We start from the raw sequence: 26,750 nt of genomic DNA on the forward strand, positions 1-26,750 counted from the left end.
TTGGAGGACTAGTATAGCTATGAATATGTGGATGAATGCTATTTAAAATGATAGAATATTATGGAGAATTATTATTATTATTATTTATCTAGACATTATTGTTTTTTATTATTTTTGTCTTTGACTCTTTTTAAATTTGAATGTATGAATTTTTTTGAAATCTTATCAAATGTAAAAAATTCACGAAAATTCTACAAAATCCACAAATCCCACAAAATCTATTAAAATCATGATTTAAAAGTCTTGCGGAATCCATTAAAATTCTGATTTTAAGTTTTGTAGAATCCTGCAAAATCTTAAAAGTCATGAAAATCCTGCAAAGTCTTTTAAAATCTGCAAGATTTTTTTTAACTAAAAAAATTCTTTAAAATCCTAATTTAATACACCCCTAAGAAAAAGTTAAAAGAGAATATGGGGAAACCATAAACTCAGCAAGAACCCATAGGCTGAGAAATTTAAAAGTGGAGAGTTTTTTTTGATCTTTTTTGGATTTGAAATCGTAGATTTTCTTTATTTTTGTGAGTGTGTACAAAGGCTGAGAAGGATGGAGGATGGTTTGAAAGAGATGAGGCTGTGGTGGGATGGAATTATGAAAGATGACCAAGAAGTAAGGGTGTTCAAATTGCTAAACTAAACTAAATTAGAAGAAAACTAAACTAAACTATAATAAATAGTTCACTAAATTAAATTGAACTAAAATAAATATTGACTAAACTAAACTAAACTATTATCTAGATTAGTGCACTATAGTTTTAGGAGTTTGAACTAAACTATAATATCAACTAAATTAAACTATTATTAACGGTAAAGAACTACATTAAAAAAATAAATTTAAAATCAACATTTTTAAATTAAGCTACCAAATTATTGATATTAATTATAAATTAAATTTAAAATACACAGTGCCAAATTTTAAATTATCATAAGTAGCCTAATAATATATAAGTTATGCATGCATGGGTTAAATCCAAAACCTCTATTTATATTGTTTAAGCCCAAAATCTCATCTTTACTGGAAAAATAAATGAAAGGTCCATTAACGATAAAAACAAAACTATTAGCCAGACTATTAGCCAGACTATTAGGGATAAAATGAAATCTCGTCTTCGCGAGTCCTAGTCTGATAATGGTAGTCTCCGCAAATGTGCTTCAATACTTGTATTTGGTTTCTTTTAGTGAACTGAACTATTAATTTTAATAGTTTAACTTTACAAACTACATTAAAAATAATAGTTTGGTTTAAACTATTAAAAAGTAATTTAGTTTATTTTAATTATTTAAAAAGTTTAGTTTAAAATAATTTTGTGAACACCCCTTACTTTTAAGAGTGTCGCAGATGCATTTAAGTATAGCCACTATGCATCTAGCTCTTGTAGGAAGTTTCTGTGTCTCATATGTGTGTTTGTCTGTAACAGGACTGTGCGTGGTCGGAAACTCCGATGATGATGTTGCCGCCCATTTTACTGGCAATCCTCTGTCTTCGTCGTTGCTTTTCGATTGGTACAAGATAGCAGCACTTCTATAAATATTCATGATAAATTCAAAAACAAAGAGCTAACACCAAAAGGAAAGAAATTTGATTGATTCCAATGTCAGGGTCAGAGAGTTATTCTTCCATTGTTGTGTCTCCTCCTCTGATTAAGCATGATGTGTTCCTCAGCTTCAGAGGGGAAGACACCCGCGACAACTTCATTAGTCACCTTTATGCCGAACTTTGCAGGAAAAAGATTGACACATATATAGATAACAGACTAGACAGGGGAGAAGAGATTTCACCCGCACTGCACAATGCAATAGAAGATTCAATGATTTATGTCCTTGTTTTCTCCGAACACTATGCATGTTCCACATGGTGTTTGGATGAACTCACAAAGATACTGGAATGCAAGAAGAGATATGGAAGGGATGTCATACCAGTTTTCTACAAGGTGGATCCATCAAGTGTTAGGAATCAAAGAGAAAATTATGCAGAAGCGTTTGAGAAACATGAAAAGCGATTTAAGGAGAAAGTGCATGCATGGAAGGCTGTTCTAACCGAAGCTGCTGGACTCTCAGGATGGGATTCACAAGTAACCAGGTTACTATTTAATTTACATTTTATGTACTCTTTTCAAATATTTACTACCTCTTTTAATTTATAAGAACTTAGACTTTAAAATTCTGCTCATCTCACCATTAATCAAGTATTTTTTAAATTTTTTTTAATTTTTACTTTTCCTATTTGTCTTAGTCAACGGTTTGAAAAATATCTCATGTTAAAATTTAACTCGGTATGAACTAGTGTCTTGCCTGGTATCAAAAGTCACAAACAGTTGTCAAGTGCTTAGCCATTCCGCCATCTTGATTTTACAAATTGAAAACCAACGACAACAATGATGTTCACTCTTTTTGAGACCCTATTTTTCATTTGGTTAGTTTTTGTGGTCTAAGACTGATACTTTCTTTATTATGCGCCAGACCAGAGTATACCCTAGTTGCAGAAATTGTGAAAGATATTTTGAGCAAATTGAATCGATCTTCCATATGTGATCTTCAAGGCGGAATTGTTGGAATCAACAACCATATAGCTCGGATCCAGAATTTGTTGAAACTTGAGTCACCAGATATTCGAATCATAGGAATTTGGGGCATGGGAGGAATAGGAAAAACTACAATTGCTAGGCATATATGTCACAAATTTGCATTGCAGTTCTGCTCCAGCAGCCTCATTTTAAACAGTCAAAAAGAAATAGAAAAGCATGGAGTAGAGCATACAAGAAACAAATATTCATCAGAGCTCCTAGAGGAAGAAGAGCATACATCATCTGGATCAAGATTTTTAATTAAAAGGCTCAAACGGGCCAAGGTTCTCCTCATTGTTGATGATGTGAACAATTCGGATCATTTAAAAGATTTAATTGGAGGGCATGATAATTTTGGCCCTGGCAGTAGAATCATTGTGACCAGTAGAGATGTTCAAGTGCTTAAGAATGCTGAAGCTGATGAAATATACGAAGTTAAGGAGATGGATTTTCAAGATTCTCTAAAACTGTTCAGTTTAAATGCTTTTAAACAAAACCATCCAATAGAAACTTACATGGAATTATCAATAAAGGTACTGAATTATGCTAAAGGGATTCCATTAGCTCTAAAGGTTTTGGGCTCATTCCTTTATGGTAGAACAAAGGAAGCATGGGAAAGTGCTTTGCAGAAGTTGAAAATGTCTCCCAAGCCTGAAATTTTCAATGTGCTAAAATTAAGTTATGATGGGCTTGACGAACAGCAGAAGGATGTATTTCTTGACATAGCATGCTTTTATAGGGGACATGAGGAGATTGTCGTAGCAGAAATGCTAGATAGTTGTGGTTTTTGTGCTGACATTGAAATGGATGTTCTCAAAGACAGGTGTCTAATATCTATTTTGGAAGGTAGAATTGTAATGCACGATCTGATACAAGAAATGGGACAAAAAGTTGTTCGTGAACAATGTGGCAATAATCCTGAAAAATGCAGTCGTCTGTGGAAGGTTGAGGAAATTTATGATGTTTTAAGTGAGAACAAGGTATATATTGTCACTCAGATCCCTCTTGATAAGTCACATGGATTTACTTTCTGATACATTGTAAAGCACTTGGATGTTGTTAAACTTCCTGCATCATTTTTTTTCACCTTTATTTTTCTCTAATTCCTTTGGATTTATTTTTAGGGTTCAGATGCAATACAATGTATATTCCTCGACATATGCAAAATCGAAGAAGTTCATTTACATGCTAAAACTTTCAAAAGTATGTCCAATATGAGAGTGCTCCACTTCTATAAGTCTCCTGACTATTACTGGAAATACTCAAATGTGTTTCTTCAATCATCTATTGAAAGTCTTCCGGGTGGTTTAAAAATTCTTCATTGGGATGACTTCCCTCAGGCATATTTGCCGCAGAACTTTTGCCCAAAGCATCTTGTTAGACTCGAAATGCGACATTGCAAACTTGAACAACTTTGGGAACGAGATCAGGTTTTTTTTGCAAGCTTTATATCTTCTGTTTTGTGTGTTAGACTTCAAAAAATAAAAATAAGGAAGTAGTTAGTTGTAGGTATTAATATAATCGTCAAATTGTGCTCTCAATGACTTATTTAACATTTTCTTAGTTGTAGGTATTAATATGACAACATCTTCCAAATTTAGGTACTAAAATGAAGATTTACTTTATAGAAATTCTACAAGCTGCTCATCTTTTATATTGTAAAACTATTTTAGTAATTTTTTTAAAATATATAAAAAAAATATGACTATATTAAATAATAATGAAACTAACACTATATATTCATATATGAAGTATGTCAAGAACAATAACATTTTTTTTTTATAAATATAATTTATTGAAAATCACAAATTTTAGTAAGTTTCATTATTAAAGAGACACTTATTAAATGAGAAATAGGATTCGTCAAAATTTATGAATTTCAATAAATTTGAGACAATATTTGTGAGTTTTGAGAAAAAAGAGCAATGAATTATTAAGTGTGTCGCATTTATTATATAAAGGTGACCTGAAAATTTTAACTGAAAGTAGCACAAAAGTAGTTGTATAAGAAAGAAAAATATGGGCAATTGAATTGGCTTTGAAACACACGTATAAGAGTGTAACTAAGCATTTTTATACATGAATTGACAACGTGTTCATTTTGATAACTAATCATTTACTTTTATGGCAGCATTTATCCAAGTTGAAAAGGCTAGACCTGAGTGAATCTCGGGAATTAATTCGATTACCGGACTTGTGTCTGTTGCCAAATATTGAAGAAATAATTCTGAGCGATTGTGTAAGGTTGCTTGAAGTTTACTCCACACGTTTCCTCAGCAAGCTCAAATGTTTATGTTTAAATGGTTGTGTTGAGCTTAGGACTGTATATATTCCCAACAATATTCTGTCAACATCATCAGGAGTAATTCTTCTTCTCAATTGTCTCAAGCTTCAATCATTTTCAATCAGTAATAGTCAAGTTCCTCCTCCATGCCTTGGTCATGCAAGACCATCACACTCCATATCGCCACGTGACAGACCTCGATCCCTTTTCAGAGCTATAGATGTACCATGGTATCACAAATTTGAAGAAGCGACAAATAATATAAACAAAGTATATGATGAAATGTTGAGAGAAGGTCTTTCCTCCATATTTTCAACTCTCAATAAGCTCTGTTGGTTAGATCTCTCTCATTGTCAATCCCTTACAACCCTTTCATTTGACCTTTCTGAGTTCAAATTCTTAAAAAGACTCTATCTCCGTGGTTGCTCTAATTTGAGAAATTTCCCCCAAATCAAGGGCAGAATGGAAAATCTGGCGGAGCTCATCCTAGACAAAACAGCAATACAGGAACTACCTACATCCTTGTGCCATTTGGTTGGCCTTGAAGAATTGAGCTTGCACAGTTGCACCAGACTTGAGATTATTCCATCTTCTATTGGTAGTCTCACCAAACTCTCCAAGTTAGGCCTTACCTACTGTGAATCACTTGAAACGCTTCCGAGCAACATTTTCAAATTGAAGTTGACCAAACTTAATTTGCATGGTTGCTCAATGCTGAGAACCTTCCCAGAGATCTTGGAGCCCACAAAAAGTTTTGCTGACATCAACTTAACAAAAACGGCCATCAAAGAATTACCTTCATCATTTGAAAATTTGGTTGGGCTACGGATCCTGCGTCTAATCATGTGCATTGATCTTGAGTCACTTCCCAACAGCATTGTTAATCTAAACCTTCTCTCCGAACTTGATTGTTCTGGCTGTGCCAAATTAACAGAAATCCCGAGTGACATTGGTCGCTTATCATTATTAAGGAAATTGTCAGTGCAAGAGAGTGGAATTGTGAACCTTCCTCAGAGCATTTTTCATCTTTCATGCTTGAAATCACTTGATTTAAGTGATTGCAAAAATCTCCAATGCATCCCGCAGCTTCCACCATTTCTAAAACAATTATTGGCATATGATTGTCCATCCATTAAAAGAGTGATGCCAAATTCAAGGATTCAAATCCCATCAGATTCCAAAGAGGGTATCTTCAAATTTCATCTCACCAATAGTCAACAACTGGATCCAAGTGCTCGTGTTAATATTGTGGATGTTGCATGGCTTAAGATCACTGACAATGCATATAGGTCTGTATTCTTTTACTTTCCAGGGAGTGAAGTTCCTCATTGGTTCCCTTGTCGTGCCGAGGGACATTCAGTAACTATAAATACAGATTCTCTAAATTTGTGCAATGATGATAGGATCATTGGTTTTGCTCTGTGTTTCACTTTCGGACTGTTTGATACGGATGATTTTCTTGGTAGATATGGTTATTTTAATTTCGGACTAAAATTTGAATCTCATGATGCCACACATATTCTTCCCGACAATGATGAACTAAGAAGTGGTTTATATTGGAAGGGTCGAAAGAGAATTGTTGATCAAGATCACACACTCCTGTGGAAATATAACTTAGAATCACCAGGGATGAGCCGTATGCTCAGTCATGCTCAGAGCTTCACCTTTGAGATCAGCATCCCCCGATTTTTCAAATCTAATGTCACAGTAAAAGAATGCGGAGTATGCCCTCTTTATAACAAATAAAAAGATAATAATGCTGGTGCTGCAGACTTTTTTTTTTTTTTTTTTTTTTGAGATTTTCAAAACCTGACAATGTAGTGGAAGCAAAGTTGCATAGCCATGTATGGAAACAAAACAAAATTGAAGGAGGAAGGGAAGGCCTTCGCTAAGCTACCTACTCAGCCAGTCTCATTTCTTCCGGTAAGTTATCTTTCCTTGGTGTTTAAACTGGCTTATCGCCAAAACTTTTTGCAAACTTTAAATGTTGAAGTTTCATTATCAAATTTTCATTTTTATTGATTTTTTTTTAAATTTTATTTACATTTTGGGTTTATGAAGCGCTCGGTTGACACAGCATTCAATGAGTTCATTCGAATGTGTACAAAGATTTCTAAGTTATGGTGAGATATGGTTTGATGTTTCTATATCAGCAAAAGTTGGCTTGCCCTCTTTTCCCGCAACTGCAATTTCTTGAAACTCTTTCCATTTTGGCTTCATAACTTCTTTATGGCCAGGACATGGCCAAATAATGCTACTGTTTCCATAGATGCAGAGGGCAGAGGCAACATGAATTCCTGAGGAATGAGGATCTCCATTTGAAAGGGTATATCCTTTTCATAGTTTTCTCCATCCTATCAAGTCTAATATTCTCAGTTTTATGACAAGGTTACTTTTGGTATTTAATTGTTGTTATAATTGAATATCTTATCACTGAATAAGGTTTCTGCATTGAGCTTTAAAACAAGAAACTTTTTTCCTTGGTTAACTTGGAATTGTTGATGATAAGAAGTAATTCATTATTGATCTTGGTTGGTGGCACATTTCCTAGACTGATTGACTTTTAATTAACTTTTTGTTTGCCTTTCTGAATTGCTATTAATAAGTGATTCCTTTGGGCAGATAATATTGGTAATCATTTTTGTTTCAGGCATTTCAAGTTCAGCTGGATTTGATGGATGCTGCTCTGTTGTGGCATTTTCTACATTATGGCCCTCATTGTCTTGCGTATGTAAACTTAATATTGAGCACGAGTCTAAATTCAAAGTTGTTGTTTATTTGCATTGACGCAACTTGTTTCATTTGTGTCGTGACTTATAAATACTGCTGGCATGTGATTGATAATTTTGTATTAATTGTAGTTTGATTGTCTAGTTGAATCATGTAGTTATCAATGGAACTCCTTTAAAGTAAAACCTTCTTCCTTATTAAAGGTGTTTGTTATTGAGCATGGTTTTATAAATCCATGCTGATTTGTTGTATGCATTTTGAGTATTCATGCGAGAAATCGTTATGAAATATGAACGGCTATTACATAAACCAATTGCATTGATGTATGAGAATCTTGGCATGTACATAGAATTTCCTAGTTGTGACAGAATTTTTTTTAAATAAACTTTGTTGAGGAGACATGTTTTACCTTTATTTCATTTTTTTTTGTCAATTCCTTTGACGCGAGGAATTTACTTCAAAAAAGCAAGGTAAAAAATTATAACCATTGAATAGTTGAACTTTAAATAAATACTGTCTCTTTTTCTATTATATTAAAAAAATATTCTTAAATATGAGAAAATCTCATTTCTAAGAATTAATCACTTACTTTATGTTATATCTTACGAGAAATAAATGCATAGGTTGATTGATTGTTATATATAAAGTCTCACATGATGATTTCTTCACATAATGTGGTGAATATCTTTTTTAGTTAAATTTATTTATTTTGGTTAACACAATAGGTGTTTCATATTATATCTTAATTTAGTTTTTTAATCTTTCTTATGTATAAAAAAAATATTAGCAGATTTTAATTATTTTTACTTCATTTAATAATATTCTTTTTAAAATATATCTTTTTTAATGTATGACTTAGTTGAATTATTTTTTTATATATTTATAATAGGGACAATTTAGAAAGAATTGTAGAAATAATAAATTTTGATTCATACACAATTAATCATGTATTAAATTAGACTCAAGCCAAATTTAAATTATGACTCATCTTGACCCAAACATTGAATTGGCCCAAGATCACGAGTTGATTCAAGTCAACACAAAATAGTCTTAACATATATTCATGAATAATGGATCACACTTCACACCATGACATAAGGTAGAATTATTGCTTATGAGAGAGGACCTTTGGTCTTGTGTCAAGAAATTCAACTTATCTTAAACATCTATAAATATCACCAATATTATTCTAGTCTATTTATAGATAAATTGATATTTTCATACATATAAATTAATATATATTAATATCCTTACACTTTTATATCTATAATAATATATACTAATATATAAAAAAATACTCTTTTTTGGTAATTATCTTCGTCTTTACATTTTGTTTACTATTATACCTTTTTATTTAAAAAAACTAGAAAGAATAATATATTTTTTATTAAACTCAAGAGCTTGAAATTAATGAACTACTTATAACACCAATTAAACTAACATACTTTTGTTATTTAATTTTTATTTTCAGTAGAGACACGAAGTCTTGACTCCACTAATTTATACCTATTATAAATGGGATACATTTTAGTAACCACCTTTTTGGTCTCCACTTTTTAGTGGACCTTTATACCCTTGAATGTAAAAAAAATTCTTATATCTTTTATAATTTCTAATATTTGTCTGTGTATAATTATTAGAGGCACGAAGTACGTCGGCCCCTCTAATATATATATAAAGAGAATTGGTTTTAGTAACCATCCTTTTGATTTTCATTTTTTGTATTGGACACTATCATCCTTATATTTAATAAAATTTATACTGATATATAAAAAGGACACTCTTTTTTATAACCACCTTCATCTCCACATTTTGTTCACCATTATACCATTTTATTTATAAAAAAAATAATAATATTTTTTTATCAAACTCAAGACCTTGAAATTAATGGACTAATTATAACACCAATTAGACTAACATACTTTTATTATTATTATTTTTTTATCTTTAGTAAAGACACGAAGTACCTCAACTCACTAGTATATATAAAGGGAATAAATTTTGGTAACTATCTTTTTTATTTTAATTTTTGTATTTGATACTATTATCCTTAGATTCAACAAAAAAAATTCTTTCATTTTTTTTTCAAAAATAAATATAGAGGCACGAAGTGTCTCTTTCTCTACTAGTATATGATAAAATAAAACATTAGAGTTACCACTGCTGTGATAAAAGTTATTGAATTTTTAATTGAAAAAACTAAAATTACACAATTATAGTATTTAAAGAACTGAAATTATCTAATTAAAAATAATAAAAAATTAAAATTACATAACTGTAATATTTAAAAAACTAAAATTATTTAATTAATTTAAGAATACTAAAATCATATAACTGTAATACTTGAATGATAAAAATGCATTTAAGAAAAAAAATTATAAATTTGAATGAATTAAAAATATAATTTTATATTATTTTTAAGTTAATTAAAATTATTATTTTAGTAAATATCGATTATTATTATTTTTCGATTTCAACCATAATTTATTGCTATTTTAATTTATTAATTATTTTTATTTTATTACACAAAATTTATAATTGAGTGGAAATCGGACACATGTCATGGGACCTTCTGTTTGAATAGTTTGGATTGATTTGTAAATGTGTCATCCATTTAAAAGAATAGTGATTTGAATTATAATTATTATTTAATTACTATACGATTCTTTACTTTATTTATCATCAAATATTTTATCACATGTAGTAATTACAATGAATGTAATAAATGAAATATCTAGTAATTATTATGGTTAGTAAATTATGATTTTATTAGTGCAATCAATTTAATAATATGTTTATAGAAGAAAAATTATAAATAATGAAGTAGTCCTTTTGAATATATGTATAAGTTCCCTTCAAAAAAAAAATATGTATAAGTAAAAAATGCTTAAAATTATTAGACTGAAATGTAAAATTTCATCAATTCAACTTTATTTAATATTTTTATTTTAAAAATATTCTTAAAATAATGAATGAAAATATATACTATATATAATAAATGCAGCAAATAAATATTTTTAAAAATATAATGTACTTCTATAATAATTATAGTATATGTTTTATATAAATTTTCGAAAATTAAATTAATTTAATCAACTTCCTTAATATATGAAATTATATATATATATATATATATATATATATATATATATATATATATATGTTTATATATGATTCTAAGTACGTATTAAAATGTATACACTTTTATACTCAATCAAATTCAATTAAAAGTGTTTAACAAGATATTTCATCGTTAAATAAATTTAAATGACAATGTTTTTTTACATTTTTTATTTGTCAATACAATTCAAACATAAATTCAGAAAACAAATTTTAGAAAAAAATTAAAAATTAATAAACTTTTAGTTCGTGAAATATATATTTATTTAAATAACAGTTACTTGGTGAAACTTTTTAATTTAACAAAAAAATACAAACCATATACACTTAAATACTTTTGATTACTTAAATACTTTTGATTAATTATTTTATCTTGTTGATTTTTTCAATTATGTTTTTATCTATAACTATTATAAAGGGAATATATTTTAGTAACCACTCCTTTGGTGTCTACTTTTTAATGGACCATTATACTCCTTAAAATGTAAAAAAAAAATCTTCTTATATTTTTTCTAAATAACTATCTACAATTTTTAATATTTGTCTGTGTGTAATTATTAAAGGCACAAAGTGTCTCGATCCCTCTAGTTTTAATTATCTCGATATGATAACAATACTTAAGTTTCAGCCTATTTATCTTCGAATTGAATTATGAATTCAACATGGATTATTGAAATAATATATAAGTTATGGCTTATATTATACTTCATTTTTTTAATAAAAAAAATACATTATCTTGTGCTTCAGTGTAGAATTTGTGACATATAGGAAAAGATTGATATATACCACAAGCTTAATTGTGCTTTTATCTTTTAAGTATTGTAATTTTGATCCCAAGGTTTTAATTGGATAATTTTAGTTTTTAAAGAATTGTGATTGTGCGATTTTTGTCTTTCAATTTTTAATTGAATAATTTTAGTCCATTAAATATCATAATTGTGCGATTTTGGTCTCCTTTATTAAAAATTTAATAATTTTAATAAAAAAACTAAAATCACACAATTATAATATTTGAAAGATTAAAATTGTTCAATTAAAAATTGAGGGACTAAAATCGCACAATTGCAATATTTTAAAGACTAAAAATTACTCAATTAAAATCTTGAGGATGAAAATTATACAATTACAATACTTAAAAGGTTAAAAACGTAATTAAGTCTATAACATAATACATTTTTGGTGTAAAAGAAATATATTTTAAATTATATATTTGAATTTGGTTTATAGTAATTTTTATGCTTATTATCGATACTTTTCACTATTTATTGTTATTTTAATTTATGAATGATTTTTATTGTATTATATGAATTTTTTAACGGTAAAGTTATGACTATTGAGTATAGTCTAATATAATTAAAATTAAATTTGACTTTAATCAAGATATTATTTATTACTTATTATTTGTTATCATGAATTAAAATAATGTAAAGCAAATAAAAAAGTCAGACAAAATTTTATTAAAGGTTGAAATTCAAAGTTTGACTATATATAATAAAAAACAATTATTTAAAACTCATTAATGATCATACAAAAAAATTAAATAATGATGAATAGGTTAGAGAGAGATTTTAGTAAAAAAAAAAAATAGAAGAAAAGTTAGAGGTAGGCTTTAGTTTCAATATTAGAAGCATTAGAACTAAAATAAACAAAATTAATGACAATGAATGAAAAAAAAATTGCAAAATTAAAATTTAAATATATGTATTATCAATTTTTTCAATGGTCGTCTTTAAAATAATGCAAACTTAAAATATGAATGTACAAAAAATTAAAATATGAACTTATATTATCCTTAATTTTTTACTCTCCACTTTTTTATAAAATCAACCACTAATATATATTTTAGTAACTACCCTTTTGATCTCTACTTTTTAGTGGATCTTTATACTCTTGAATGTAAAAAAAAATTTGATATCTTTTATAATTTCTAATATTTGTCTGTGTATAATTATTTGAGGCACGCCTTGACCTTGTAGTATTTTTTAATTATTTTTTTCCTTTATGATAACACAGTCTATTTTTTATGTGTCTCATTCTCACTGATGTACACATATAAATGTATCATAAAACATATTTTATATTCCAAAACAATAATAATAATGATTTACATACTATCATGAAAAGTATGGTTTAGTAATTTGATACAAATTATGATCAATGTTAATTGATTATTTTTAATATAATTAATATTGGTTGTTTATTTCATTTTCTATATTATAACTATTAATAAATAAATTGGGTGAAAAACAATTCTAAACTAAACTAAGTATATTAAAATACAACACATGTCATTAAACCTATCTTTTGTTGATTTATAAATGTTTCTATAATGATGAGCAGAGATCATGAAAAAATAAGTTAAACTTATAAAATAATGTAATATATAATAAGTTTTAATTAATAATCTTTGGTGTGAAAAAAACTAATAATCTAAAGTACATTTAAAAGATATATTAAAAAGTATATTTAGTAAGGCATTTCTCTTAAAATGTTGATGGAAAGATCGAGTAAAAATGTATCATTTTTGCATATTTTATAATTTAGAAATGCATGAATTTATTATTTTCTTACAATAAACTAAAATATAGTATTTTCAGTAAGGAAATAAATTTGAAATTTGAAAAATAGAGAGAAAGTGAACAGTTATTTTAGTGACAGTTACGGTAACTGTGTAACCGAAGAGAGAAGGTAGAGAGTGCATTAATATTTATGTGCATAGCATAGCATTAGCAGCTTCAAGGTTTTGTTTTTGTTTTGATTCATTTGACGAAACAAAAAGCATGGAGCCTGAGAAACAGACCCTTCTCAACCACCACACCGAGAAGCACTTCACCGCCGGCGAAGTCGTACGCGACATCATCATCGGCGTCTCCGACGGCCTCACCGTCCCCTTCGCCCTCGCAGCCGGCCTCTCCGGCGCCAATGCCACCTCCTCCATTGTCCTCACCGCCGGCATAGCCGAGGTCGCCGCCGGCGCCATCTCCATGGGTCTCGGAGGGTATTCAACCAAACTCATTTTCTTTCATTTTCGCTCAACACAACACAACCATTTCTCTTCCTTATAGTTAACGTTATTTTATCTGTTAATCTTTAATGTTGCATTGTGCAGTTATTTAGCTGCAAAAAGTGAATCCGATCATTACGCTAGAGAAATGAAAAGGGAGCAAGATGAAATCATCGCCGTGCCGGATACTGGTTTGCACTGTTATTATTATTATTATTATTATTATTATGTTTTTCATTTTTCTAAACTTTTTGTAATATTTTGTGGTTATACATGTGATGTGAAAAAACAGAAGCGGCAGAGGTGGCAGAAATTCTGGCTCAGTATGGGATAGAGGCTCATGAATATACGCCTGTGGTGAATGCTCTTAGAAGAAGGCCTCAAGCATGGCTTGATTTCATGATGAAGTAAGTTCTTACATTCTCACTTCGTTATATGATTGAACATGTTTTTTGTTTGTTGGTATTGGTAGTCTTCATCATAGAGTGTGCCAATTTTGGGGGTTTATGATGGGCTACTGCTATATAGTGATTGTGGTATGAGGACAAGTTGAATGGTGATTGGTGACCACACTGTGTAATGGGAATTTGATGACAAGTTGAAAAGTGGCACCACCGAAAGGAATAGAAAGCAAAGTAGGTTTTCACTTTTTTGAATGTGGGCATGGTTTGGTCCAGAATTTGAGCACGAGCTATCTGAATGTGGACAACTTGAGGATTCCCATTTCCAATTAGTTGACACAGGGGATAAGACTCAATAATGACTACATGGGCATCTTTTTGTGGTTCTGTTTTGCTGCCCTTCTGCTAATGTTGATTGAGATTTCTGCCTAGAAATTATTTCTTCTTAGTTGTTAAAAGGTATCTTCTTCAAATGCAAATGTAGTAATTAATGCATGAATTGTTGAATATTGGGTTCTGACTTTTGATAGACAAAATATCATGGCACAATCGCTGTGTTTAAAATCATCAAAAAAGAATTAATTTGGTAAGATTTTGATATACAGAATCAAAAACCTTGACTCTATCACATCCACAGCTGTGTACAATTTATATACATCATCCACGTTTTTATTGTTTTTAAATGTATCCTTCCAAGTATGGATGAGTATGTTGGAATGCAAAACAAGGTTATACATTGATAAAATAAGAAGAAAAATAATATTTTATAAAGTATAGACATTTGAGATGATTACCAGAAATAAAATTGTGAGGAATTAAGTCCTATAAACCGATAAATTTCCTCTAATATAAATATCCCCTCTTAGACAAATATCACATAGAGCACGTCTATGATGGATGGAAAAATTGACAATGTTAGACCATGATTGAATACAAGTTTAAAAAAATATTCTAGAATTTTTCTATTTAATAAAAAAAATTATTTTTAGTGAAAAAGTTATCAAATGTTTTTTTAAGCTTGTATCCAAGCAAATTCTTAGTGTTGAACAAATTAATTAACTGGTTGCTACCTTTGCATGACAGATTTGAGCTGGGACTAGAGAAGCCAGATCCAAGGAGAGCATTGCACAGTGCAATGACCATTGCGATTTCTTACATATTGGGAGGGCTTGTTCCTCTGGCTCCTTACATGTTCATTCCTAGGGCAGCAGAAGCAGTTGTATTTTCAGTGGTGGTTACATTGGTTGCATTGTTGGTTTTTGGCTATGCCAAGGGACGCTTCACAGACAATAAGCCTTTCAGAAGTGCTTTCGAAACTGCTCTAATTGGTGCCATCGCCTCTGCTGCTGCTTTTGGTTTGGCAAAGGCTTTCCATCCATAGATTATTTTTTGATGCTTTATTATAGTGTACTTGTTTGCAACTATGTTTCTTTTGAGAACTTCTCTTTCCAACTTCTTTGCTATTTGGTGTTACAGCTTTTCATTTTTCTGTTTTACCATGTAGTTAGTTCCTTTTGCAAGTTCAGACCCTTATGTGAAGTATTTCTTTGCATTCGAATCGTCTCTCTTTATTCGTCGTATGTTTTAATTTGATATGAATTAAGGTAAGCTAGCTAGAATATTATAGGTTGAATAGTTATAATTAAATTTTTAGCCATTGGAAAATGACAAGAGATTGAAAAGTTATTAGCTTCTGATAAATAATTTTGCATAAACTTGTTAAAATACTTTTAAATGTTTTAACATTTTTTCCGATCTAATAACCTAGTCCAGCTTAACCCCAAACTATTTTTGGCCAATTCAAGTTTATATTTTGAAGATATGTTTAAGTTCGAATCATCACAATCCGGTCTTGTGACTTATGCTTATTTAAAGTTTATATATTTTTTTAATATGTATTAATTATAAGACTTCTTAACATAATAGAAACATGTTACATATCACGATATTATAATTATTTTATTTATTTTGAAATATTTAAGTAAAATATGCCTTACTTTAGAAATATACAAGTTAAAATTTATTTATTTATTTTTATTTTTTTACTTTATAAATTAATTATATGCAAGATTGATATATTATGTTAATAAATCATGTCAACATTGTCATGACTCAGGTTATGATTGAATCAAGAGGTAGAAACTTGAATAAAATGGTCCTAACCCATTTTATGGTTATTCCTAGATTTGGGTATGAATATTTGAGTATTAAAGATATTTATTTAAAATAATAATTTTTTTGACACCATTCAAAATAATAAATTAAAATTATACTTATAGCCTTCACAATTTATATTTATAAATTTATGAATTAGTTGATTTATAATTTTATTCTGTTGAATTAAATTAAATTGTTATTATTTTTTATGATACATAGGAATCGAGCATGATATTAATAACACACTACTTAACTAAGGTCGAATTCTTGATAAAAGATTATTCTGTTACTAAAACTAAATTTATATCATTATGTTGGATTTGAGTTTGTTAAATATTTCATTATGTTTAGGATTTAATTAAAGTGAGGCAATGAATTTGTGTGTGAATATTTAGGTAGTTATAAAATAAGAGCGATGTGTTAACATGTATTAAAAAAGCATGTTGTATAAATACTTAGATATTGCTAAATACTTACAAAGTCTTGAGATCTACATAAATGAAATTCAACCATAATAAATACTGATTAATAGTGACGTGGTCCTGTCTTAACAAATGATCTCGAAATCCAAAAGGCAAATTGTGAATGCGCGAGTCACATCCAACCTGCAACCATATTCCCTTCCCGAGGCTTTTAGAATCCCTTGGCGCCAAACTCTTCTCCAAATAGGAGGATCCTCATTTAGCTATTCGGAACTTGACTGCATAACCAGCGCACACAACCCAATCTTCTAACCACAAAGAAAGAACGGCTTCCGGATTCAAGTGTAAACATCATTTTCCACTATTCAATTTTTACTTCAAATCAGTTACTCAGTGCGATAAAATCAATTATATTTATACAAAATTAACATACAGTACAATAACTTATCATCCAATGATAATGTAAAAAAACAAAAAAAAAATTACCAAAAACAAAATTTTAATTAAATCCACTTTATTATATCATTAGAAAACCCATTAAGTAAATCTATTAATAAGGTGTCTTCTTTTAGAGTGATTAAAATAAATCTCAACATGTGAACCAACATAAATATCACTAGTTTGAACCGAGTTGAATTAAAAAAATTTAGTTCATTTTAATTGTAATATATATATATATATAGAAGAGTTATAATAACGAGTTAATCACTTATATATTGTCAATATAAATTTTTTTATACTGATAATTAATTATATCTTTTAATAATATTATGTCAGTTGCTTATTTAATAAAACAATAATAAAATAAACAATTTTAAAAGATATGATTGGTTGTTAATGTAAAAAACTTTACACTGATGATTAACTCTATAATAACACCGGTGTAACTTTTAGTAAGTGTTACACCACTCAATAACTTTATATTAAATACGAATTTTGTAAATCCAACTGTTAAATTGAAAGTTCATATCTCTTAGATCATATATACAAAATTTTATATCAATCCAAGATGATTTGATACTTTATTTTTATAAAACAAAATTGTCGTAATATATTCATTTCAAAATATACTAAAATATGAACATTTTGATCACCTTCAAATTGTTGTTTAATTTTAACAAAATTTGATATACATATATAAAGTGATATGAACTTTCAATCCAACGGTTAAATTTACAAAATTTACATTTAATATAAAATTATTAAGCAGTGTAATACTTGATAAAAATTATACTGGTGTAATTATAACTCTCATATATATATATATATATATATATATATATATATATATATATATTACACACTTACAATTAGGTTCATCACATGTCAACTTGAGGTAAGTTAAGTTAACTTACAGGTCGATCCATTTGTTTTTTTTCTTTCAAATATTAGCTTATGTCATGCATTTATATCATTTATATTATTTTATGTGATATTATTTGTTAATATTTATTCACTGTTTTGATATTATAAGTTGATTAAGTTGTTGTAGTTAGTGTTTACATTTTTTTACAATTTTTTTATCATTAAAATAATTTTAATTTTTAAATATAAGATTACAAGAGATATTCTTTATTTTCTCTAAGTTTTTTTTTAATTTAAATTAATCTATTTAACCCACTAATTTGTAGTGGGTTGAGTTGAGTTCATTGTCTACAACCCCATCTAAAAGTAAGTCAAATTGGATTGGTCCACCTTTTGAGCAATTTATGGTGGATAGGTTGGGTCAGACCAAGTGCCCACTTTAATCCTATTCATTAAATCAGCTCCTATAAATATAAAGTAATATCTCTGATCACAACTTTATGCCCAAATCATAGATCAAACCTTAATCATTGGTTAAGAAATACAAATATTGAACCACTTGTGTATATATATATATATATATATATGTGAGGAGGGTTTAGAATTTTAAAATTATTTGATATTCAGTTTCATTAATTTAAGTCAATGTATAAAATATTCTTACGATTATCCGTCAATTTAAGTTAATGAAACTAAGTATCAAAGAGTTTTCAAATTTTATAAAAATTTACAAACTTGATCTATGCATTAAGAGTTTTTAATTCAACAATTAAAATCGTTAAAAATTAATATAAAATATGAATTATTGAATGAAGTAAATTTAAATAAACTTACTTTTAAAGTAAATGAACCCCTCCTCTCTCTTTCTTTATACATATATAAAGAGAGAGGAAAGTTATAATAACACTGGTATAACTTTTACTAAGTATTACACCGCTTAATAATTTTATATTAAATGTGAATTTTGTAAATCCAACTATTACATTGAAAATTCTTTACTCTTAGATCATATATACAAAATTTTATATTAATTCAAAATGATTTGATACTTAATTCTTATAAAACAAAATTGACGTAATATATACATTTCAAAATATACTAAAATATGAACATTTTGATTACTTTCAAGTTTTTATTTAATTTTAACAGGATTTGATATACACATATAAAGTGATATGAACTTTCAATCTAACGGTTGGATTTACAAAATTCACATTTAATATAAAGTTATTGAGCGATATAATACTTAGTAAAAGTTAAACTAATGTAAGTAATTAGTAACCACAAAGAAAGAACAGATCTACCTAAACTTACTCCGTTCAACAATTCATGTTCTACATCAAATTTCAATGATCTAACCGTTGAATTTAAAGTTCTTAATACATAAATCAAATCTACAAATTTTTAGAAAATTTAAAAATCATTTGATACTTCGTTTCATTAATTCAAATCAATGTATAAATAATTTTATAATTATCCGTCAATTTAAATTAATAAAATAAAATATTAAATAATTTTAAAATTTTCTAAAAATTTACACACTTGATCTATATATTAAAAACTTTAAATTCAATGATTAAATCATTGAAATTTGATATAAAACATGAATTATTGAATAGAATAAGTTTAGATAAACTTACTCTTAAAATAAACGAATCTTATATATATATTTATGGAGTTCGGTCTAATTGCTAACGGCCGAAACTTAACATTTTTTTTGAGCTACGAAACTACCCCTACTCCTAACAGTATAAAATATCCAATGTAGCTCAATTAATTGAGTTTAGGAGTTTTGATTCGTAATGAGTCAAGAGGGGGTTGAAAGTGAAGGATTAACTAAAGGCATGGTCACTTTATTATAAGTTCTATGAGATTATGGATCTCACAAGTTACCAGCCATTGTGGTGGGCTTATCTATCATATGCCTGTTTGTGGAGGGGGCTTATGCCTTGTCCAACGATCATTGGCCCAAACAACCGCACAGTGCATGTTCCACGTCTTTCAAAATATGGGCAATTTTATTCTCAAAGTGCTTCGTCACATAAACCCAAGTCTTGACTAATTTCTATTCAGAAACCTAATTAGTCATATTTACTATTTAGTGAACTGGTGTAGGGGGTATCAGCTTATAGAATAATTTTTGGTACCATGAACAACCCGAAAATGATTTGAAGCTAGTGCCCAGACCAACTTCAACAAAGCAAAAAAAAAAATGCTTATATCATACTGGGATGACCCTTTTGTGGGGCAACAAAATCTCTTAGCCGCCATATCAAACACAAACAAGAGTTGAAGAATAAAGGTCAGAGGCATGGGAACCACGGGAAACAAGAGGGAGAAGGGAAAGAGAATTGTCAGAAGTACTGGTTTCTGCAATATGCAAAATAAGCATGATTTTTATGAATTATAAGAAATTTTATAATATATATGAAGGCATGTACCACTGTTGAATGCACAAAAAATAAAAGATCCCGTTTTCCCTAACAGTTATCCAAATAAGAAATATTTGATTCATCATATGTCGGTAGCCGCACTCCCATACAACTCCCGGTCCTCGAACTCGGACACCATTCAAGATGCCAAAATCTGTCAACGAGGAAAATCAGGATCAATTTCAGATACAAGTTGAACCTACAAACAGAAAAAAAATCAACAGAACCTTCATGGTCTAAAATATGTTCAAGCATTCTATCAAACAATCAACACACAAATAGATTACCGTATATATTTAGCACCTCAGCAGATGAAAGAGAGTAGACTTACACTGATTCTAGATGAGGATATAGCAACCGCTGGAGGAAGATGGAAGAGAAAATAATCGTATTGCGCCTTAATACTTTAATATAATTATAGTTAGAAGTAATCTGTGAAGACAGCCCAGCTGAAAAATATCTGATGGACATTATTACTTCCCTATATAGTGTTAGTTGAAACTAGAAGCTCCATTAGCTCAGAGTGAAATTCTAAACTCTGGCCTCTCCAAATTAACACCATGTGCATACAATTCTAACTCACTCTTGAGCTTTCTCCATCTCTACAACCATCGATTCAAAAGTTCGAGAATATTCGTTTGGAGTCTCGGATGTTATGGGTTCCATCTCCATTTCATTATCGGTGCGCCCTTCACTTTCTTTATTAGAATCTTCAGTGTTTCCCAGGAAAGGACTACCTAGAAAAAGCTGTTCCCACAAACCATCATCAGGTAAATCTGGTACGAGAAATGGAGAATGATTTTCTAATGGAGACAATTTTTCATCCAGAAGCACTTTCAAGAATTCAGAACTGATGCACAAGTCTTTTAGCCCATCTGCAGAAAACTCGGGATCTGGCTGCGTATCGAAACCAGGAGATAGCGGAACTACAGGCTTTAGTTTTTCACCTACAGGTGGTTTATACTTTACTATCATCCCATCAGAAGGAACTGGCCTGTCATCTTGTTTATCTTGATCCAATATGTTCCATGACTCAGCCAAACGCCAATTATTTTCCTTAGGCTGAAGCAGCTGAACCATGAACCCTGGGCTTTGCACAACCATGACTAAGAATGATAACATCTGCTGCTGATGCTTTTCCATTCCTTGAATGCGATCACTCAGACGCAGCAACTTCTTCTCAGCAGACTCCTGGTGTTGCCTAAGTTTGACCAACTCTTGCGTGAGTGAATTTTTATCAGATTTTAGATTCTCAACTTCTTTCCAAAGGCCATGATTCGGTGCTTCTTGTGATGGTTCCTCACAATTGTCTTTCTGCGGCAATGCTTTTTGCTGATCCGCAATGTGTGGATGTTTCCTTCTGTGTATATTCTTCAACAACTGCTTCTGACCCCTAACAAAGTTTTCATTGGCAAATTCCCAGCAATCCGTATCAATTTTCCTGAAACCCTGATAGATTTTACAGTTACCAATTAGTCCCTCCCAAAAAAGACTCCCATCAACCTTGACAAATGACACAAATACAAAGAAACCAACAGATAGTGGAGAAAAAACAAACTAATACTCCTCAGATGTTGTACCTTATCACAAGGTCAGGAGTTATTTTAAGATGCTTCTAATTTATCAGGCAACAAGAAACCACAAGACAAGGTACTATCTATGTAATGAAGTCAGCAATTGGGGAACGCAACAACAAATTTCCTTTCGTATTTTGCAATACAAGCCAAAAAGAACGAAATGGTACAATCGATGGAACATTATGAACACTATTCTATTCTAAGATGATATCTGGGAAGTACGAATGGAGTAGTAGCACTACATCCATTGTGGAGCGCATAAAACTCATTAACAAAAAATTTATTTTGGGATAAACTTCTCCATAAATACTACTAAAAGAAAAAAAAATTATTGATAAGTTAAAATTAGCTCATTTAGATCATACATAAATTATTTTGTAAAAAAACTAGTTTTAACTTTAGTTTATTTCGTTTTTTCATTCATATTTTTCACTTGTAAAACTGTTTTTGAAAAAGTTTATCCAAACGCGTCCTTACCAAATTATTTTGTATCTAGTTGTGTGCACAATCTTGTATCGTAAACAGAGAAGCAAGAAGGAGTGCACAATTTCAAAGGAAGGGTAAACAAGGTGCATGGAATTAAAAACATAAAAAACGGAGTTTCCGCGTCGCAACCATAACATAATTTTGTTCTTAACACCTGCAACGATTTCAGGCACAGTATGAGAATATTGAAACTGCGGTCAATTTAAAAATCAGAGAATCGGAGGAAAATCATAACAAGAACAATAATGATTTGTTTATTTATTTCAGATAGACATGTTGAGCTAGGAAGACATGGAATTAAGAAGCCTGAGACCTGAGACCTAAACCTTAGAGGAAACGCAATTGAATTGAAGATAAGAAGGTGAGAGAGACGGACATAGATATTGAGTTGCCTGATGAAGCTGGAGAAGTTGTTGTGTTTGAAATAAGAAGGAAGGAGCGTGACGGAGAATTGAGTGAGGTCGGAGATGACGAAGCTGTCGCCGCCGTGGCTCCAACGGATGACGGAGTCGGTGTTTTGGTCTTCCACCATATCGTAACATTTCTTCAGGAAAGGAGGCACCGAAACGGAACCATTATCGTTGGATTTCACCATCGCAAATTCAACAATCAAGACAAGAGTTCAAACTGAAATTCTAAGTTGTAATTCAGAAATGAAATTTCCGTGTGCCTCCTTAATCCTTATGTACTGTCACAACACTTTCCGACCTTTTTCTTTTTTTGGGGTTTTCGAATCCGACCCCACCTTAGATATTTTTTTAACAATAAATTCATAAGAATATCCCTTTTGTTATCTGTTTTAAGTCTTTATGGTCTTTCTCACTCATTAATCCCTACCCTTATATTTTTAATTTAAGCATTAGATAACTCTGTTTAATATTTCAAAAATATTATTAATATAAATTATTTATTGATTCGGTTTATTATTAATAAATATAATAAAAAAATTGGGTAAGTATTTTTAATGGAGTGATATTGTATGAGTCCATTTTGATTTTACTACTGGGAGTTATTAGTCTTTATAATTTAATTTAGTGTTTCAATTTTATATAATTTATTTGGATTTGGGTCGGTCCAAGTCTCCTATAGAAAATGCACGTCTGTCGTGTGTGTATTACTTGCGCAGGGAGTCATCAGTCTCATTCCAAGTGAAGCGGTCCCATTGCAAAATTCCAACCAAGGATAACAAATTTTAAAAACTTGTATGAAAATAATTTATGTACAAAATATTTCATACATTATATGATGCCACCAAATTAGTGCTAATGTGAAGTTATGAACTAGTACTATGTCATTCTTCATTGAATAACGAGTATTAATTCTCAAGTTATTAAAGACTAATGCATCAAGTCACCGAAATTATTTACATGAAATTGAGACTTTATTTCTCAAATTAAATAAAAGGAAAATAATACATAATGAAATACGATATACCATGGTGAAATCATACAAATGAGTATTGTTTGAGTTTTTTTTTTTAATTAAAGAAAAAAGTTTAAATCAATTTAATTTTAGCAGTTACTCAAAATTAATGTGTTTAGTAAGAACTATGTATAAATTAGTCAAAGGTTTTCAAGTTAGTTGAAGTTTATACGTGCTTAGTAAGAAATTGAAATATTACAAAACTAATTTTATCAAAATAAATTTATTTAGTAGGTGAGTTTGTTTGAGTAATTTTTTTACTTATTTTTATAAGTGACTTCAACCTTATGAAAAATAAGTTGGCTTATTAGTCAATTTCTTTTTTTTCAATTTTATCTTAAGTTATTTACATCTATCAGTTAATTTTAAAAATTTTCAGTTCAATTAATTAGTTAAGAAACATTCAACTTTTCAACTCTTAATTTACAAATTTAAATTAAATTATAAGTTTTTAACTAAATGTACAATAGTTTTACTAAATACACAGGTTAAGAGCTGAAAAATTATATGCAGCTAACTGATTGAAAAGAACAAAGTTAACTTTTACTGATATCATATATTATATATTTCTCCACCCGAACCACAAATTTACTTTAGGTCATACAATTATGATATTTGTTGAATTCTTTGATGACCAAATTGAGTTTAGTTCAATAATTTAAAGCATGAAATTGTTGGTGGTATTTTCTAGTCTGAATACGCATATGTTACCTATTTATACCCGATTAATATAATTAATTTAATTGTTATTAATTCATGACCTAATGTTTTCACCGTGGAGATCGAGACTGATTGAATTTTTAAACAATTAATTGTATTAGTTTCATAAATAGAAATATTAATAACTCATACTTTGACACACTACTTTTACCATATTCTTTAATAAAAGATAAATTCCATGCTGTTATTATCATTTAAAATATAAAAAAAAACTTGGGCTTACGCTGTTTCTTTAACAAAACTTTCATAAAATTTTGTAAATATAGTTAGGCAAGTTGAGCAGTGTTTAGGTGAATGGGCATGTGAAGCAATAAATTGCTGAGCATTTAGATAATAGATACGGACCATCCTATTACCAGCTCACTTTGCTCAGTTTGTTTGGGAAAGGACTGGCTACAGCCTGCCTAGGTAAACAATAAATTAAAACTATACCCTGTTTTATTGTAGAGTGAGACACCATTTTTGTTTATGAAAGTGTGATGCACAGGTAAGTTAGTCTATGAAAATTAAAACTTTAAATTAGTTTTTGAATTTATATTTCCTAGTTATGTTAGTAAGATTGTTAGTGATGTAGTTAAGATGTGTTACATTAAGTGTCATGTTATGTTTTTATGTTTTTATGTTTTCATAGGTTTGTTATGTGACATTCACGTCAGCCGAACCAAAATACATTTTTCAGAGACATTTAAGATAAGAACGATAATAATATTTTTTTTTTTCTCTTTAGGTGTTTATGTCATCAAAGATTAAAATGAAGCAATCAGGAATTGAAATAAAAACATTCAAGACCAAAATGAACTATAATAAAACATTGAGGACTAAAATGAAAAATCAATATATATTTTTTAAAATGTGTTATTCTTTTCTCACCAATCTCCACTAATTTCTATTTTTGCATTATTTAAAATTATAAAGAAAGATTGATAATTTGGACATAATAGCTCCAAATTATCAAGTTCTATTCAAATATATATTTTTTGGACGAGTGTCATCATACTAAACAGAATTTTATTTTAGTCGAAATAAAGTTAATTGTAGAAGCATTATTTTACACATTAGAATATTTGATATAAATTTGAATAATTTCTTTTTACAAATTTCTATATTATTATCAAAATAATTTTCTGAAAAGTTTCAGTTGAACTTTATGAGAATTTATCTTTAATTATTAAGAATATTATTTTCATTTTTAAATGTGAAATACATTCTATAAATAATATTTTGATAAATTTCTAAAATTATTTTTAGTACTAAAATTGAGCAACAATGCAAGTTCAATCAGTATTTTTGGTACTAAAATTATTGATAGATATTTACATTAGTATATTGTCTATCAATAGATATTTGTTTACATGTTTTTTTACAAGTTCAAATTTTTAGTTATACTTATTTAAATAAGTGGGTCAAACTTCAACAATCTAATTTTCGTTCTTTTTTTTTTTTGCAAATTAAGTAGTTTACACCATAATTTTCAAAATCGGACCGGTCATCGAATCGGCTAAGGTATTGGGTCAGTGGGTCAAAGGTTGAATCGGTGGGTAGGAATGGCAAACATACCCGTACCCGCGGGTGATATCGGAACCCGTCCCGATTTTGACGGGGAATACCCGGTTTGACCGGGTACGGGTACGGGTACGGGTAAAACCTGATATATTAAATCGGGTTCGGGTACGGGTACGGGTATGTACTTACCCGCCCCGTACCCGTACCCATACCCGTTCCCGTTCTCATTTTTAATTTAATACTCACTTTCAATTTAATTATATTAAAAAAATTTAATATTTTTTATGTGTGATTATTTATTATAATATAAGATAAAGAAATAACTTAATTATAATTATAATATAATAAAAAAAATAATTTAAAAATCTCATTTTTTTTTACAAAAAATAAAAAATAAAAATTTTGACGGGTACGGGTATACCCGATACCCGAGGGGACGGGGATGAGGATGAAAATCTATACCCGACGGGTATGGGGACGGGGACGGGGACGGGACGGGGATGGGTTTAACTCGCGGGGACGGGGACGGGTATCATGAAACTCGTACCCGCCCCGTCCTGTTGCCATCCCTACCGGTGAGTCACTAGTTGAATTGCATGACTCAATTTTTATTTATTTATATTAAA

At 29.4% G+C, this 26,750-nt stretch overlaps 3 protein-coding genes across 4 annotated transcripts; 2 read left to right on the top strand and 1 right to left on the bottom strand.

The window, feature by feature from the left end:
- The first annotated feature begins 1,400 nt into the window (after positions 1 to 1,400).
- LOC109803335 (TMV resistance protein N) lies at positions 1,401 to 7,852 on the top strand. The gene is made up of 6 exons (XM_083068971.1): positions 1,401 to 2,077; positions 2,458 to 3,541; positions 3,686 to 3,991; positions 4,693 to 6,768; positions 6,907 to 7,171; positions 7,496 to 7,852. The coding sequence occupies exons 1-4, from the start codon at positions 1,590 to 1,592 to the stop codon at positions 6,589 to 6,591; spliced, it is 3,777 nt and encodes a 1,258-aa protein (XP_082925097.1). The 5' UTR covers positions 1,401 to 1,589; the 3' UTR covers positions 6,592 to 6,768; positions 6,907 to 7,171; positions 7,496 to 7,852.
- A 5,549-nt stretch (positions 7,853 to 13,401) lies between these two features.
- VIT1 (vacuolar iron transporter 1) lies at positions 13,402 to 15,654 on the top strand. The gene is made up of 4 exons (XM_020366360.3): positions 13,402 to 13,693; positions 13,805 to 13,890; positions 13,992 to 14,106; positions 15,184 to 15,654. The coding sequence occupies exons 1-4, from the start codon at positions 13,476 to 13,478 to the stop codon at positions 15,479 to 15,481; spliced, it is 717 nt and encodes a 238-aa protein (XP_020221949.1). The 5' UTR covers positions 13,402 to 13,475; the 3' UTR covers positions 15,482 to 15,654.
- Positions 15,655 to 20,362: 4,708 nt separating this feature from the next.
- Positions 20,363 to 23,166, bottom strand: HSFA8 (heat shock transcription factor A8). Of its 2 annotated transcripts, none has more exons than XM_020366442.3 (3): positions 22,856 to 23,166; positions 20,748 to 21,865; positions 20,363 to 20,570 (listed from the first exon to the last, which is right to left on the bottom strand). In XM_020366442.3, exons 1-2 carry the CDS (start codon positions 23,072 to 23,074, stop codon positions 20,996 to 20,998), a joined length of 1,089 nt encoding a protein of 362 aa, XP_020222031.1. In that variant the 5' UTR covers positions 23,075 to 23,166; the 3' UTR covers positions 20,363 to 20,570; positions 20,748 to 20,995. The 2 variants fall into 2 exon arrangements, with proteins under 2 accessions (XP_020222031.1, XP_020222032.1); XM_020366443.3 differs by having other exon boundaries at positions 20,363 to 20,615.
- Between the last annotated feature and the right edge of the window lie 3,584 nt (positions 23,167 to 26,750).

Source organism: Cajanus cajan, chromosome 2, assembly GCF_000230855.2.
Source record: "Cajanus cajan strain Asha chromosome 2, NIPB_CcT2T_4, whole genome shotgun sequence".
Taxonomy (NCBI): Eukaryota; Viridiplantae; Streptophyta; class Magnoliopsida; order Fabales; family Fabaceae; genus Cajanus; species Cajanus cajan.

What these genes read in the sequence shown, in the direction of transcription:
- LOC109803335 (XM_083068971.1), top strand. Translation starts at nt 1,590, where the DNA reads ATGTCAGGGTCAGAGAGTTATTCTTCCATTGTTGTGTCTCCTCCTCTG. An exon ending in TGGGATTCACAAGTAACCAG is followed by an intron (nt 2,078 to 2,457) that starts GTTACTATTTAA and finishes ATTATGCGCCAG; the next exon opens with ACCAGAGTATACCCTAGTTG. An exon ending in ATGTTTTAAGTGAGAACAAG is followed by an intron (nt 3,542 to 3,685) that starts GTATATATTGTC and finishes ATTTATTTTTAG; the next exon opens with GGTTCAGATGCAATACAATG.
- VIT1 (XM_020366360.3), top strand. Translation starts at nt 13,476, where the DNA reads ATGGAGCCTGAGAAACAGACCCTTCTCAACCACCACACCGAGAAGCAC. An exon ending in ATCTCCATGGGTCTCGGAGG is followed by an intron (nt 13,694 to 13,804) that starts GTATTCAACCAA and finishes TGCATTGTGCAG; the next exon opens with TTATTTAGCTGCAAAAAGTG. An exon ending in CATCGCCGTGCCGGATACTG is followed by an intron (nt 13,891 to 13,991) that starts GTTTGCACTGTT and finishes GTGAAAAAACAG; the next exon opens with AAGCGGCAGAGGTGGCAGAA.
- HSFA8 (XM_020366442.3), bottom strand. Translation starts at nt 23,074, where the DNA reads ATGGTGAAATCCAACGATAATGGTTCCGTTTCGGTGCCTCCTTTCCTG. An exon ending in TCAGGCAACTCAATATCTAT is followed by an intron (nt 21,866 to 22,855) that starts GTCCGTCTCTCT and finishes AAAATCTATCAG; the next exon opens with GGTTTCAGGAAAATTGATAC.